Source organism: Eleutherodactylus coqui, chromosome 8 (assembly GCF_035609145.1).
Source record: "Eleutherodactylus coqui strain aEleCoq1 chromosome 8, aEleCoq1.hap1, whole genome shotgun sequence".
In the NCBI taxonomy this organism is placed as follows: Eukaryota; Metazoa; Chordata; class Amphibia; order Anura; family Eleutherodactylidae; genus Eleutherodactylus; species Eleutherodactylus coqui.
The window spans coordinates 151,140,004-151,156,149 of NC_089844.1; the positions used below are offsets into that span (position 1 = coordinate 151,140,004).

At 45.0% G+C, this 16,146-nt stretch overlaps 1 protein-coding gene across 1 annotated transcript in view; it reads right to left on the reverse strand.

Moving 5' to 3' along the window:
• Nucleotides 1-16,146, reverse strand: part of RGS11 (regulator of G protein signaling 11) — a 124,013-nt gene that overhangs the window by 26,295 nt on the left and 81,572 nt on the right. Inside the window, exons 9-15 of the mRNA XM_066576694.1 lie at nucleotides 10,978-11,046; nucleotides 7,113-7,142; nucleotides 6,375-6,436; nucleotides 4,827-4,940; nucleotides 4,245-4,360; nucleotides 4,070-4,157; nucleotides 2,290-2,428 (exon numbers count right to left, since the gene is read on the reverse strand). Of these exons, the coding sequence (XP_066432791.1) occupies nucleotides 2,290-2,428; nucleotides 4,070-4,157; nucleotides 4,245-4,360; nucleotides 4,827-4,940; nucleotides 6,375-6,436; nucleotides 7,113-7,142; nucleotides 10,978-11,046 (618 nt within the window). The remainder of the gene's footprint in view (nucleotides 1-2,289; nucleotides 2,429-4,069; nucleotides 4,158-4,244; nucleotides 4,361-4,826; nucleotides 4,941-6,374; nucleotides 6,437-7,112; nucleotides 7,143-10,977; nucleotides 11,047-16,146) is intronic.

The following is a 16,146-nucleotide window of genomic DNA, read 5'->3' on the forward strand; positions in this document are numbered from 1 at the left end:
CTAAGATTGCTTGTGATCGATTCCCATAGGGAAACATTTTGGTTGTGTTGTGCTTATGATGCATTTTTACTGAGCTTTGCAGGATATGTAATGCCGCCATGTATCTCTAGCCTTATATGTACTGATATACAATGCTCCAAAAAAATCACTTCCACCTCCGGGATATCAATCTGCCCCGTGAGGAAGCGGGCGGGATGGGGAATCGGTTTCACCTGCTTTGGTGCAAATGAAGGTGACAACAGCAGCAGCGGAGAGGAACAGCGAGACACCCCAAAAAGGAGATGGAGACAGTTCCTCTCCTTCCTGATGGATTCTTGCCAGTTCTGCTGACTCAGCTGTCATACACAGACTCCATGAGGGTCCAACATCCTGCGGCGGGACTAACGCTGACAGTCCAGCACCGGCAGCTCAAATGGCATTCAGCAGAGAACACCAGAATTGGCGGCTCCACCATCGGCCATTGTTCTCTTCTCAGTAATATTACACATTGAATCTCGATGACGGCAGGATGCACGTTGAAGGGCTTTACTGATGCACTGATGAGATGTAACTGTTCCCTTAAGTTTTTGTGAGCAGTATACATTGCAAAAATCATTAAAAAAAATGTGTTAAATCAGAGAGAATAGCACATAAATCCTGCGCTCCAGAGACAGGTGCAGATCCGTACGTCAGCACTGCAGATAAAACAGAAGTAAAGCCCCCTCCTCCAGTAAAGTAATTATAGTTACACCACAGGGGGGGGCGCTTTTAGAAAAATCTCGTTATATCATTTCATGAAGCAGCAATCGCTCATAACCAGCCATTTCAATCAGACGAGTCAATTCTGGAAGTCCCCGCAGAGTGACATAAAAAGCTTATTACTCGGCGCCATACACGCCATAAATCCGCTCTCGGTATAATGAACAGAATTTAAAGGGAACTTGTCACCAGATGAGGCGCCTTAAGACAGAGGCAACCTAAGAGGGCATGGGGTCCCTGGCTTAAATCACCTGCGGTATGCTAATTTGGCCCGAAAGGCATCTCCAAATTGATGTCTCTTGCTGTGTCCACAGTAAGCCTGGCGGACACAGCAAGAAACGTCACTGCGCATGCACTGATCCGGGAGTGTGGTGCAAGCGCAGTATGTGAAGAGGCCGGATGAAGTCAGCAAGAAAACCGCCCATCAGATTGTTTGAAGCTAATTAGCATACCATGAAAACGATGAAAGGAGACAGTGGATTTACTGTAACAGCAGAATTGACAAGGTTAGACTAGTCTGTCAGTCCTCCATATTGTGTTGCAGTTGGTTTATGACACATAGTGACGGAATTGTCAATTTCCTTTCTTGTCCAGACAAGACATTTTTTCAAGTTTTCACCTATCCGCTGCATAGGTGAAAACTGATAGATCAGTTAGGTCCAACCACTGGAGCCTCCATCGATCCCGAATCTGAAGGTCCTTGTTCCTCCATATTCCAGGTAGCTTCTCCCACCCCCACCGAGTGAATGGAGCGCTGGCCAGGCCAGCGTGGCTGCCACTCCATTCATTTCAATGGGGTGGCGGAAACAGCTAAATGCTGGGTACTCGGTATCTCCAGCAGTCCCATTGAGAATGAATGGACCCTAACTGTACATGTGTAACCGCTGCTCCATTCAATCTCTTCTTCAATGTAGGGGGTGCAGTGAGCTGCAGTGAGGAGGAATGAAGGAATGGGACCACTGTTCTTGGGATCGGTGGGAGTCCTAGTGGTGGGACCCGTACTGATCTGTCAGTTTTCACCTATGCAATGGATGGGTGAAAACTTGAATCCAGTCTCCGGAATACCTCTTTAATTATAACATTCGGACTACCCACAGCCACCACTAGGGGAAGCTTACTGTATATACAGTGTACTCAATAAAAGATCTGTATGCAGTAAGCGCTCTCCAGCAGTGGATTGAGTTCAGTGAATGGGACCTAGAAACAACATGAAGCCAAAATGTGGACATACAGGTTCATACTGCTCATAGGGAACTCACACCAATTAAACGGACTCTCAAAGTGCCAAATGAGTGATAACGAGGCATAAATAATGTCCTCTTATGGTGATAACTCTGCATATTTGGTGACCAACCTTCCAATTTGGATCTCTCTTGACCACTCTGCCTAAATGAACATCTTCCCATCTCCCCCTCTCTTCAATATTCACCTGCGTTAATTACAATCAGCTAGCAATATTCTGTTGCTTCTGTAGGGGGCACCAGTGGATAGATGCAGAAAATCCCAGCTCTGTCTAAGGCAACACTAGCAGTGAATTTTTGAAAAACCCACCTTTTTCATCAACATGTAGATATGCATTTGGGCATCATCTAACACATAACGATGAGGATTCTTTATACCTTCTAATGTCTTCTCCATTGTCTTGCTGTCAATGTTTACCCAGCGAGTTGCTCCGGGGGCCAAAAAATGCCTAGGGAACAAGAAGGGGCAAAAAGGGAACTCAAAAATCAGGTACTGCTGAGGCATAATGACATATACTAACTACTTACTCTGAGGCTGCATGCCTCCCGGCCATCCAGGGGGCAGCAGCACAATCCTGGAATTTGGGTCTGACCCACCATCCTGGGAGATATGCTGAACGTCCTGATTTTAATTGTATCTGCTTAAATGTGATGGTGAAACAGGAAAATATCCCCCCCCCCCCCCCCCCCCGTTCCAACATTTTCCCCCCCAAGGTGTTTGCAGCTCTGCAGGCACAATGCAATGATGTCTTCACGCCCGCTGACCCACAAACAGTACACTGACAGACCACCAAAGGAAACCTGCAGAATGATCTCCTCTGTGACAGTGGGGTAGGTCAATGTTCAGTTTGTTACTTTAAGTAAGAAGCCTACTCTGGCCATTATAGGGTATGGGGGCACTGACAGCACTAGGAGCACTTTCTTTGGGCAAAGGCACTAAGAGGGCATCCCTCGGGGCAACTTTTCTGTGTTAAGGTATTAAGGGGGCATCATTGTCAGCACCATACAATGCTGGGGCCATCGCTAGGTGCACATTTTCTGTGTAGGGGCACTAAGTGGGAATCTTGACTGTATGAGCGGCATTACTGGGGGCACTTTTTCTATGTGTAGTCATTAAAAGGGTATATTTACTGTGTAGGGGCATCACTAAGGAGGCATCTCACTGTGTGACATCTCACTGGGGCACTTTTTCAATGTTAGGGCACTAAGGGGTCATCACTGTGGGCACGATACTATGCTGAAGGAGTCACCGGGGGCACTTTTTTGTGTGGGGGCATTAAGAAAGTATCTTTACTGTGTGGGGGCATCACTACATTGAAGAGGCACTAAGGAGGCATCTCACTGTGTAGGGGAAGTACTTTTTCGGGGGGCAGTAAGGAGGAATGTTTACTGCATGGGGTTATCACTACTGTCAAGGGGTATTAGGGGCATCATACTGTGGTGGGCATCCTTAGTGTGTGTGGGGCACTATAGAATCATCATTACTGTAATCACTATTACTGCCTGCAACACTAAGAGGGCTCAAAGGGGCACTATTACTGTGCAGTACACAAAGGAGGGCACTATTATTGTGCGGGGGCACAGACAGAACTGGGCGGGGTTAGAGGTGTGGCTTGATGTTAAAAGATTTGCCAGAGTAATGTCCTTTTTGGAAATCCTACCTAAAAGCAGATGAAGCTCTCGAAGAGTAATTTGTAGAACCAAACTTGCCCTAGTATGGACCTTCTTATAGAATAGTTTGGCCAGTATGTTGTCCCACTTCGATGGAGACCAAATAGTATTTTGGATTTTCTTCCTTTAAAGGAAGAAATTACGATGTTCTGGTGTCTTAACTCTGCATGGAATGGTATCTGACGAGTGTGTAACCATCCGGAATTAGTCTCAGGCGCATTAGAACCTGGCACATGGGCAACGTCTGAAGAACCAAGTTATTTCATCCTTTAGTCATGGATGCAGTGAAGAAAAGCTCCAAGAACCTTCTACTCTTCCCTTATATGGGCAAGTGTACCACCGCAAATGTTTTAGCACTTTCAGTCCAGTATATTCATCTGGAAGACTTTACACACGGATCTGGTACACTGATGACTTACTCATAGACGGACTGCACCGTAGACGCCATCTTAGAATGCTCCCCATATCGTAACTCCTCACACGCCTCCCAGAAACACAGATTTTCAGCTAGAAACAAAGATTTACAAAAATATTGAGCTGTCATCAGAACTTTTCTATCAGAATGACCAAGGAAATGCTATGACTGATGCTCACCACTAAATTCCTTCTCCAAGAACTGCAAAAACTCTTTCCGACCCCGTTGGTCATTCAAGAGCTCCATAAAATTAAAAGTCCACCGTTCTACTCTGAGTTTGGTCGGCATTGGGACCCTGGGAAGTAATAGTAACATGTGTGTGAAAAACAGAGCTCGATGCAAAAGTCAAACTGTGTAGGTAAAAAGTAAATAGCATGCGCAAAAGTTTAGCCACCCTACCAGCTGACATAGTTGGAGAACAGCCCAAACTTTTAGCTATACCAAGTTTTACGTTATTGCTTTAGAACGTCTTAGAATGTTGTTAACCAGTTAGGTACTGAACCAACCAAGTCAGCTAGATGATCCCAGAATGTGAACCATTCTGTAAATCTTCAAGGGTGGATCATAAACTGTGAGTCATCCTGAGTGAGAAAGACTATTAATAAGACCTAGAAGCATTTGGAGAAGTTCAAAAAGCAAGAATATAAAAACTGCTAGTTGGCTACAAGCTTTTTGACTGGCTCCGCATTCGAGAAGGGGTGTCAAAATTTATTTCGGACCGTATGTGTAATTTTTTAGTTCATTTACCGTCTTATACATACATGAGAGCAGTCGTTGTCCAGTACATGACATCATCTGTGATCCATGGGTTACTGGGAAGGCAGCCAGACATAATGGGATCATGCGGGAGATATTGCTCGCTGAACTTAAGAAACCTACATGAGAGATGGGAAAAGAATGAACCGCGAAGTAACAAAGTTCATTCACTGCTGTAGATCTGCATGGAATTTGCTTAAAGAACATCCCTCTCGCTTAAGTCTTTGAGCCGTGTTCCCGATGCTGGTTTCCAAGTGGGTAAAAACATCTTGAGAAGTATTTTTGTGCTTAGATTGGAGTAAGTGATAGTGCAGTATACAAATGGTATCAACAGGCGATAGTGCAAGGGCCAAAGGGTCAAGTATGGTCTCTCGGCTTTGAGGGTCGCTACTAGAGATGAGCGAGCGTACTTGTTAAGGCAAAATACTCGAGCGAGTATTGCCATTTTCGAGTACATGCCCGCTCGTGCCAAAAGATTCGGGGCCGGCAGGGGGCGGCGCGGGAGCGGGGAGGAACTAGTCGCTACACATATTAGGTTCTCCTCCAGGTACTGAGACTGGAGAATCCAAGAAGGAACATGGAGACCAATATAGGATATTCTATAGTGGTTCAAAATCATACAGTGTATGTTTTCACAAAAAAGTCTATTCTTGCTAGGAAAAAGGAGAAACCATATCATGTTGGTCCCTTCTCTTTTCCTAGTGGATGGTGCCAATCACAAGGAAGACCAGACTGAGAGTTACTGCAATAGAGATAGGCCAAAAGGGGTACAGAGGTGACTGGGGGATCCTAAAAGTCCCTCTGCCACATAAGAAGACACCGATGTTATAAATGGCCCATGGTAGATGGGGGCACTTGTAGATTTTGCATTGTTAAAGGGGTTGTTCCATGAAACAATAGGGAATAATATGCTGATTGGTGTGAGTCTGACTGCGAGGACATCTACTGATCCAGAGAACTGGTTCCCAGTGGTCAGAAGTCTACCGATCAACATGGATAGGGGATGAATTGTTTTCATGGGGCAACTCCTTTAATTTTCGCCTCTAATGGCTATTACAAAGGGTAGGCAAGAGCAGAAAATAAGAACTAGGCCCTCACACTCTGAAATATGGGGTGTTTTTACTAAAGGTACCTTTACACGGGGCGATGATTACCCAAATTATCAATGGAAACAGCAAATTCGGGTGCTAATCGTCCCACATACACAAGGCCACCGACGGGACACTGAGTGAGAAATCTGTCACTTCTCAGAGTCGCTTGGTGTTTAGCTCATCTAAACCGTGTCCACCGTGTAAACAGGAGCCACTCAATGTTTGAGCCATTCCTATTACCTGTGAAAGGAGGCTGGCGGGCCAGAACAATACCTGGCTGCTCCACCTGCATTCACTTGATCAAACATTGCTCCTGTGTAAGAACAGGCACAATAGTCAGGTGGTAGTCCGTGGGACGGTAGTCGGCGCTTATTCGCCTGACAGTCGTCCTGTGTAGAGGTACCTTGATATGAATCAGCACCAGCAGGGGACCCCCATTATGATTTCTGTTCTGTAGCTCACCCTTCTAGACAGATGGATGATTTCACTCTTGTACGCGCCATGGCTTTTTGGAGGTAATCCAGCTGGTATGAAGAAAAAGCAAAAACAAGTATGGGAGTAAATAAATTGGAAGTGTTAACTTTTATTTTCTCTGTCCATGTTATTATGTGCTATGATGTAATGCTTTATTTCAATTGCCATTGGAGGAGGAGCCGCTAGGTGACAGCAACAGGCAGCACCACATATGTAACATGACTGACAATGGGAGATGCCAGACAGCTACTTCTTGTCTCCGAAACTTAAGCCAAACTTCTGGGGTTGCAAGAGATGAGACTACCCATAAAGAGTGCAAGGTGGAACATCAACTTTTTCTACCTGGGTAGACCTACATTAAATGTTGCCCTTTGCGGTACCTTTAGTTGGGTGCCCCCATGTGGTGTACAAATACTCATACCATGCACTACCTAATGATAAGTGCCATACGATATGGTGCCCAATAACTGTGTCATATGTTAGTCAAATAACAATTCTATAGAAAGGCTGCTCCTGGTTTTAAAAACTACCCTGTTTCCCTGAAAATAAGACATACCCTGAAAATAAGACATAGCATGATTTTCCGGAATTTGTGAGGAACCATGACTATAGTCATTATTTATTTACACTCCTTACTTATAAGATCAGTTCCCTCACCTCAGTTATTACTTGTCCACCCTCCAACTAAAAGAAGTCAAAAAATATTACGCAACATATTGTACTTACCTCCCTTTTGTAATAATCGGCATTAATTCCCTGAAAAGGAAACAACAAATAGCATCAATTCCAATGATCTAGGAGAGGCCTATAGCACTACTTCCTTTACACACCATTTCCTATTGCAACTTGTACATATATGTTATCCAAAATACATAAAAGTCTAATAGATCTGCCTGGTATACCCATTATCTCCAGTAGGGGCTCCCTCTTTAATAATCCATCACAGTTTCTAGATCGGGTACTTAGGAAGTTTGCAATGAATGCAAAATCGTATATAAGGGACACAAGAGATTTCCTGATGAAGTTAAATGATGGGACTATATCTGAGAATACCATATTAGTGACATTTGATGTAGTCTCCCTATACACAAATACCGTAAATCACATGCAAGGGGTCTCGAAGCGATTCAAGACCGTGTGGTCTCTTCTCAGTGGTCTAATAACTGTATACATTTCATCATGATATTATTAGAATTCAGCTTGTGAAAAATTTAGGCCGAATGCCCACGGACGGATTATCGCTGCGGAATTCACGGTCAGACACCCGCCGCGAATTCTGCAGCAATGTCCGTCCATAGACATGCTGTGTTAAACGATTCTCCTCTGCCCACGAGCGGAAATCAACTGCGATTTTCCACTTGTGGGGGAGAATCACAGCACGTTCTATTCTGTTCTGAAAATTGTGTGGACGGCTTCCATTGCAGTCAATTTTAGCCGTCCGTCCCGCGATACTTCCGCAGTGAGCACTGCAGAAGTACTGTGAGAATCCGCGTCACAGCCCAGCGCCAGCGTGTCATGCGAGGCACAGGTTCCAGATTGTGCTTGAATGATCTAGGTCTGTCTTGTGCCTTTGCAATGGCCTTGTTTTGCTTGTAGCATGAATCAGTGTTAGGTGTATTGCATGTCTGCAGCACTGCAAGGGTTAACTGTCTGGGTATGTCTGGAAATGTATCATTTGTTAGTCATGTGACCGTGCTTTATATATGTGTTTGCAGGATGTGAGTGAGAAGAGTTGCAAGGTGTATAGTGGCTAGTTAGGAAGGAGAGTTTGCCTGCACACAGACACCTTCAGTCTGTGTGTGGAGAAGATGGAGGACGCCGAGAGATTGCTGGATGTTCTGCCTCCGCAGATATAATCTAAGGCGTTCTCAGTGCTAATGATGGGTACTGAGAGAGAAGTAGTCATTTGTATGCAAGTGTTCAGTGAGTTATTGTGCGCAAGCCAGTGTTGAGATCATTGAGTCCGGGAGAGAAAGTAAAACACGGATAACTGGACGGTGGACTTTGTATGGATGCCCCGTGTACCTCCACTGCTGCTTTGCCAATTCTACCGTCGGATTGTATTCTATGTTGTCCAGCACAGTGGACATCATCAACCGTTTCCAGTGTGTCCAGAAAAGTACTACTTTGTGTGGGCTCTGTTTACTCCCAAAGAAGAGTCCCACCAAAGGAAAGGAACGGTAGAGTCACCTGTGACAACTAAAGACTTTCAGGTAACTTTGCCCAGTTACCATCCCTGTCTATTTCCCGTGACCTCCCCCTGTGGCAATGTTAACGGGCCTTGTGCTACCCAGAAACAGGGGAGGGGACGGTAAAGCCATCATGACAAGTGACCATCTCTACTTCCGCTGTCTCCTCAGCTGTGGATCTGCTCAGCGGACGCTGCCCCGTGCCTCCACTAAGGCGTTAGAGATCACCCGCGTTGATCTCCTAACACTAAAGGACAAGAGCAATAAGTCTCCCCGGATACCATTTGTATCTACCTATGGCCCATTAAGTAGGAGGATTGCTGGTATTTGGAGGAGATACTGGCCTCTACTTGGCAAGAACTGTCCAAAGATAGATGAATTTTAGGGAGACACCTATTATGGCGTACAGACACGGTGAAAACCTGAGGAATAAGTTGGTCAGATCATATCCAAGGCCTCCTAGACAGGGTGGCCTATCGAGACAAGTACAGATCAGAAATGGTAATGTTCTGTGTATGAATTGCTCGTGTTGCAATAACCTCCTAAAAGGAGACAGATTCTCTCATCCACATAGGTGGGGGGGGGGGATTTTCCGCCTGAGAGACCACTCTGTAGGTCTTCCTATGTGATATATGTGATCGTTTGTCCTTGTGGTCGAGACAACGATGAAGGTCAGATCATGGATTGTTAGCCAGAAATCATTATATGAACCAAGAAACAGGAGTTTCTGGTACCGCAACATTTTGTATCCATGAATCATTCCATCAGCCAAGGTCATAGACCATGTTCCAAGTAACATCAGAGGAGGATACAGGGTAAGGATGCTCAAATGTAAGGAATTACAGTGGGTTTATAATCTTGATACATTGGCACCTAATGGTCCTAATTTAGAGCACAATACTTTACCATTTATATAGGTCTGCTGCATTACATCTTGTACCTCCCTTGTTTTTAGTTGTTTTTTAATTCTCTTTTTTCATTTCTTCTTGTAGGGTCCCCGAGATTTCATCATACATAGAGATTATTCGAGTTGGGAAGACAGCAATATGCTATAGTTTGATGTTTCATTTCTTCGCGTCAGAGACCCTAGATGCTAAGCTTACCAATGGATCAATATATATTAACATGCATGAATAGCATTTACATCTACCAAGCTTTAATGTTCTTTGATGCATGGATCAATATAGAGATGAGCGAGCATACTCGCTAAGGGCAATTACTCGAGCGAGCATTGCCCTTAGGGAGTACCTGCCCGCTCGGAAGAAAAGATTCGGCTGCCGGCGCGGGGGAGCGGTGAGTTGCGGGAGTGAGCAGGAGGGAGCGGGGGAGAGAGAGGGAGAGAGAGATCTCCCCTCCGTTCCTCTCTGCCCTCCCTCGCCGCTCCCTGCCCCCCGCCGGCACCCGAATCTTTTCTTCTGAGCGGGCAGGTACTCGCTAAGGACAATGCTCGCGAGAGTAATTGCCCTTAGCGAGTATGCTTGCTCATCTCTATTTATGCCTGATTATATGTGAATTACGTGATTTGTGCTTTTTCCTGCGGTCGTGGGAATGTAAAACAATTCTTCTTTGCGATTATGTTTTTTTAAAGCAAACAATGGGACAAGCTATGTAGCATGGATTTGTTGATGCCATCAATTATGGCCATTGACCCATAAGAGACATCCATTTGGTCCATGGATAATGATACCATGATATGATTGTTAGGGCATACGGTAATGATGCCTCGCTTTAATAATACAGAGCTAAATGATGCTCACAGAAATGGTCATCTATATCATACATTTAGAGAATACTGTTGAGACAGGCTGAAGGCACAACGACTATATCACTCAAAATTTGCTCAAAAGCCATCTTTTGAGCTATAATCGCTGCTTGTAAATGTGTGTCCATCCTGCACTTACTGTGCACTTTTTGTCCATCGCTAAGTTCAGCTCAGCTTAAAATCAGATGTCCCTGATAAGATGGACCGCACTCTGAGTTCTCCATGGGCAGTGCTGATAACATTCTTTCAGCTGCTGTCCAGCTGGAGAACAATAGTGATGTATTTAGAGAACAGACCACCCTCTGTTCTCTAAATACATGCAAATGAAGCTAGTTAGCTACTAATGGTCTGATTAGCCCATTAGTAGCTAATGCAAAGTGATTTACACTGAATCCTTCCCCATAAAACTATATACAATCTGTTCAGTTCCTCCTGCTCAATAACGCTATGCCTACAGTTTGGACAGCGAGTTCCAGCTGACAGACTCCCTTTAAATATCTTCACATAAACCTCCACCGCTGATCCCAACCTGTGTTTTATGCTCTAGGCACAAGAATCTCTGACGCTTGTTATTTTTCTTGCGAGTTTTAGAATCTGAAAAGTCAAAAGTCATCCAAACAACTAAAACAAATAAACTCACCAGCGGCATTCTTCCTGTGTAGCAGTTTCCTCTCTCCGGCCCTCGCTCCATCACGTTTAGGCATCCTGGCTGAAATATACAGCAAAAGATCAGGAACATCAATAGTCTGTAGTGCCAAATATTTAGTCCTAGTAGTACTTAAAGGGCACCTGTCAGGTCCATAATAATCCCCAGGGTGCGAGGACTACAGTATTGTGACAGACACCCTGATTGAGGCGCTGATGTAGCAGTCTGTCACTTATACGGATCGGTCCAATAGCTTTGAAAAAAAGTATGTTTGATAGTGTGCAGCGCTGGGCAGAGAGGAGTCCGGTGCGACTCATTAATATTCATATATCTACTACTCAATGTGCCTTCTCCCACCCCGGCCACTGACCGAGGGCTCTCCTTAAGCTCAGTAATATGAAGAGAGCTGTCAATCATTAAAAGCAAAGCCAGAGGAGCATGCATAGCCTTTTGAGTCTCTTCACTCACCGTCTAGGTGCTCTCCCTAAGGAGAAAAGATAGCGTTTCTGACCCCCATCCCAGGCCTCTCACTTGCAAAGCCAGACTCCTACGGTATACTGGTGAAGGGCAAATACCCTGAAACAGCTGTCTGTGCATGGAGTCTGGCTTTGCTTTTAATTCCCAGTCATTGTTACAAGGCTTGTATAAAGAGTCTAAGTTTGGCTTGAAGGAATGCTGCCTTCCAATAGGTGGCACTGTGGAGGTTTTATTCCATCTCCCTTTTTTGCATATTACCCAAAGGAGCAAGAATGAACTTTTTAGTCTCCTCACTCACCGTCTAGGTGCTCTCTCGAAGGAGAAAATATAGCATTTCTGACCCCTGTCACTATAACGTAATGCCTGCAGCTTGTGGACAATTAGGGACATGACAAGTTCCCTTTAAATTAGGAAAATTCCCCACAGAATTAGGAAAAGATGACTGCTTTCATCCATTAACAGTGCTACACCTGTCCCTGGGTTGTGTGTAGTATAGTAGCTCAGCTTGACTGAAGTGAATTGGGCTGACCTGCAATACCATATTTAAATGGTGAAAATCCAATTGTCAAGGCTCAAACCCAGGAGCTCTTGTATTCTAGGCAGCAGCTACCTGTTGAGCTATCCAGCCCTCTGACAAGCTCCCCTGCTAACCCTTGTTCCTTGCTCTTATCCAGTCTCAGTTTCCTTGATTGCTCCATCCTGTTTCCCTGATTGCACACCCTATATAACCTGGCCTATCACCTCCCATCCTTGCATAGTTATTGTGACCCCCCCCAAGATTGTAGTGAAGCTCCACCACCTGCCAGCTCTTCAATACTGCAAATGGATAGACTTGTGGCTTCCCCTGACTACGCTAATTGTCTGCTCCTCTGTACCACAACCGATACTACCCGTGTACTGACCTCTGGTTTTCTCCTGACCATGCTACTGATCCGTAGTAACAAGAGGCTCCAAACCTGCACCTGATCGTGACACCAACATTTAGTAAAGGACAGGACTCTGACATAAAAGTAAACACTAAATATACCAATAGGGTAACAAAAAACTTGGGACTTACCCTGTGTGACGGATGTGTCAAAAATGACACCCTGTCACGCCTACAGTCCCAAACTGTCTTGAATCAATTCACATCAAAACACCCCATCCACCAGGAGACCTCCGCAGAGGAGAGCACTGTGATCCTAATCCAAGGTTCCAACCGGTCTTGTGTAAGAGGAGGAGCAATGCTGCACTCTCCCCTCTTACCATAGTGGCTTGCAATGGCTTTGACGATACTTTGGATATACTAAGCTCCACCCTCTTGTCAGACAGGGCAGGGCTAAGTGGAGAGGAAAAGAGTGGCCTTAAAATAGGTGCTCGACAGTAGGTGCATAAAGCACCAGAATGATGCAGCGCTGTGAACTATCTTGGAGCTTCAGCAGAGTGCCGAGACTGTGTAGAGCTGAGGTGCTGCTGTGAAATGCAGGAGAGAGCAGCAGAGACTGTGATAGTTAGTGTAGGTGCTGCTGGGAGCTGCTGTCAGAGAAGTGCAACAGTCTGCAGAGGAGCTGTTGCTAGAGAAAGACTGAAAAAAGGGCAAAAGAAGCCTCGCCCCTTGGATGTGAGAGGGGTGTTGTGAGAGCACAGAGAAAGCGCTGGCCAAATAACCCAGAGACTGCTTGCTAAAGGGAGAAAGTAGCCGTGTTATAGCCACAACCTGCTGAAGACATCTGGACTGTGACCAGGAGCAGCTGGAACGATGCAGTGGAGTTACTCTCCTAACCTGAGGAAGCTGGGGTCAGTCCAGGTGGTAATTCTCATGCATCACAACCGGAAGTGGGGCCGGCCTCCAACAGATAGGTGTGCCAACACTAGAGACTAGAAAGTTAGCTAGCAGACGGCTGCAACCAATGACAAAGACATTTGTACACAATAGCATGGTCGCTACCGATAGTTGCGCCTGAGACTTTATTAACAGTTACTGGAGTTTATTCAACTTGCATTCTTGATTTCCTCTTTTTTGTAAGTGGAGTGTTAACCTCCTTTCAAGGTGAACTGTGTAGTATATTATGTGATTAGTATTTCTATTATACAGGACTGATCTCCTTACAGCACTACTGATACTGTTTCCTGCATTACTGTTATTTCACATAATCCTAGGATTTAGTTACCCACAGTCAGCGTTAAGTACATCTACAGTACAAGTTAACCTGCTTGTTGTTAATACATTACTTCTTTGCATTATACTGCTCTACAATAAATATTGCGTAGTTTTGTAACTCCTTCTGCTGCATCATATCCTGAATCTGTGTTGCAGCACCACCCACTGGTGACATTTTATCATGATGTAGTAAAGGAGGCAGGACCATAATATTACTGCCTTCTTTATTAAGCTGGATTAAGGAGGGAACTGTACTATAGCCCTGCCACATAGCACTACGTTAGTACAATAAACGCATGGCTGTATCCACAAGTGAAACTCCCTGTGTGATATCCAGAACCAGAACGTTATTGTTTGACAGGCAATCTTAGACCGAGTGATGTAACCACCCCCTGTGAAGTGCATTTCCCTAATCATCAGTGTTTCTATTAACCTCCTCTTCAAGTTCACCCCTGAGCGCTGGTGCGTGTTTCTTTTTTTCTTTTGGGCCTCTAACACATAAACCACAGACAAGGCACTTTTTTGTAAAAAAAAAGTAGCCATCTTTTTCTAATCCTGTACAATCCCTTTAAATAGGCTGTCCCTGGTTAAAGGAGTTGCCCATATATAAAATCAAGAATTGCAATTCTTGGACCTAACAATAACAGGTTTGCAACTTTTTTAATCCCATGCATATTAAACAAAAAAAACAATTTCTGTCCTCCATGCTTTACACTACAGCTCTGTTTGTTCAGATTACTTTACATAAGCACACACTCAGCATTAAGTCAGCACACAGAGAGCTTATTTCTATTACAGCAAGAACAGATTGGTAATAAAGTGCCAGCAGCAAGGACTCCAAAAAGATATAGACTGAGGGGAGGAGCTTCAATAAAGGGGAGGGGCCTAGATAGTGGCTTTAATATTTTGCTATTAATAATTGTTATAACATGGTGCTTTCTGAAGCTCTGGAGTCTTAAAGGGATTTTCCAACAAAAACAATGTATCCCCTATCTATAGGACAGGGGATAACTTGCTGATCTGCCGATCAGGAGTCCAACCACTGGGACCCCCACGATCTTGTGAACGGGGTCCAGAGAATTTCACAATGAAGGCAGCGGCGGTCAAACATGTGCATCTCAGTTCCATTCATTTCAGTGGGACTACCAAAGATAACAGAGGGCTTCAAGTCGGTAATCTCTGGCAGTCCCATTAACATGAATGGAGCAGTGGTGCACACATTCGACTGCCATTGAAACTGGTCTCAGGATCAGTGGGGATCCCAGCGGTTTGACCCCCACTGTTCAGCAAGTTGTCCCCTACTATGTGGATAGAGAATGAGTTGTTCTCGTAGGACAACCTTTTAAAGGGGTGTTCCAAGTAAGTGCTATTGATGACCTATTATTAGTGTAGGTCCTCAATAGTTGATCGTCTGGAGTCCACTGCTTGGAAAACGGACAGATCAGCTGTTTTGGCACCTGCTGTCAGCTCCACAACACACAGAGTATGGAGCAAAAGCACGTAGCTCCGATCCCTGTGTAGTGGTCAGTGCTGGTAATTGCAGGCACAGATCTCATTGAATTTCATAGGAGCGGCACCTGCAATAACCAGCGCTGACCACAAGACAGGGATCGGAGCGATCAGCTTCTACTCTGTGCCCTGTGTGTTGTGGAGCAGATAGCAGGCGCCTGATCAGTTGTGTGGCGTATCCTAGCCAATCAACTATTGATAACCTGTCCTTTAAATGGGGGGTTACGATACAAGTAAAAAGCTGCAGCGCTGGACGGGGAGCCGCCGGGATAGGCGAGTATTCATTTTTTGTTAATTTTAAGCCCTTTTAACTTTTATTTTGTGTCCCGGAAAACCCCTTTAAATCTTATCCCAAATCTTCGCATTGCTCCCGTTAGGAGTCGTTTGCTTACATTAATTTTATGTTTGAACACGAGCCAAGAAGCAAGGCTATATTTAGTGTAATAAAAAAAATGCCAGCAGTGCGCTATAACACGGGTGGAAGTGAAATAGTACACATCTAATTATACCCCGCTCACACAAACCTTGGGCTTTAATACTTACAACTGTGCTAAAGATGAGAAAAGGGGGTGACACGGGGCATGAAAGCTCCGGCATTGATTTTTCGCTCACCCCTGTGCTTTTCCCTAGATCAGACATGCAAATATTGTGGTCTGGATGATCAGAACATACGATGAAAGAGGAGCGTGGGAGGAGCGCACGAGAGCCTCCTGAGTGGGACAGATGTGGGGACGCGGCAGCAATGACTCACAACTTGCTGCTTTGTACCAGAACTAGAAAGTCGATTTAGGCTCCTTTCTCATTGTCAAAAACAATCCCCCCTCTAAAAGGAGTTGTCGGAATTGAATTAAACTCTCTATGTGTGATAGTAGCTGACTCGAATAACGGGGTTTACGGGTCCGACAGTCACCAACTTTGGATGTACGGCACCCGGGGCAGACAGCAGGGTGGACTTATTTCCTTGGATCCTGCACAGGATGGGAGATAAATGGTTGGGACATATACCAATTGGCACCCCCTTGTAACTTCCCTAACAT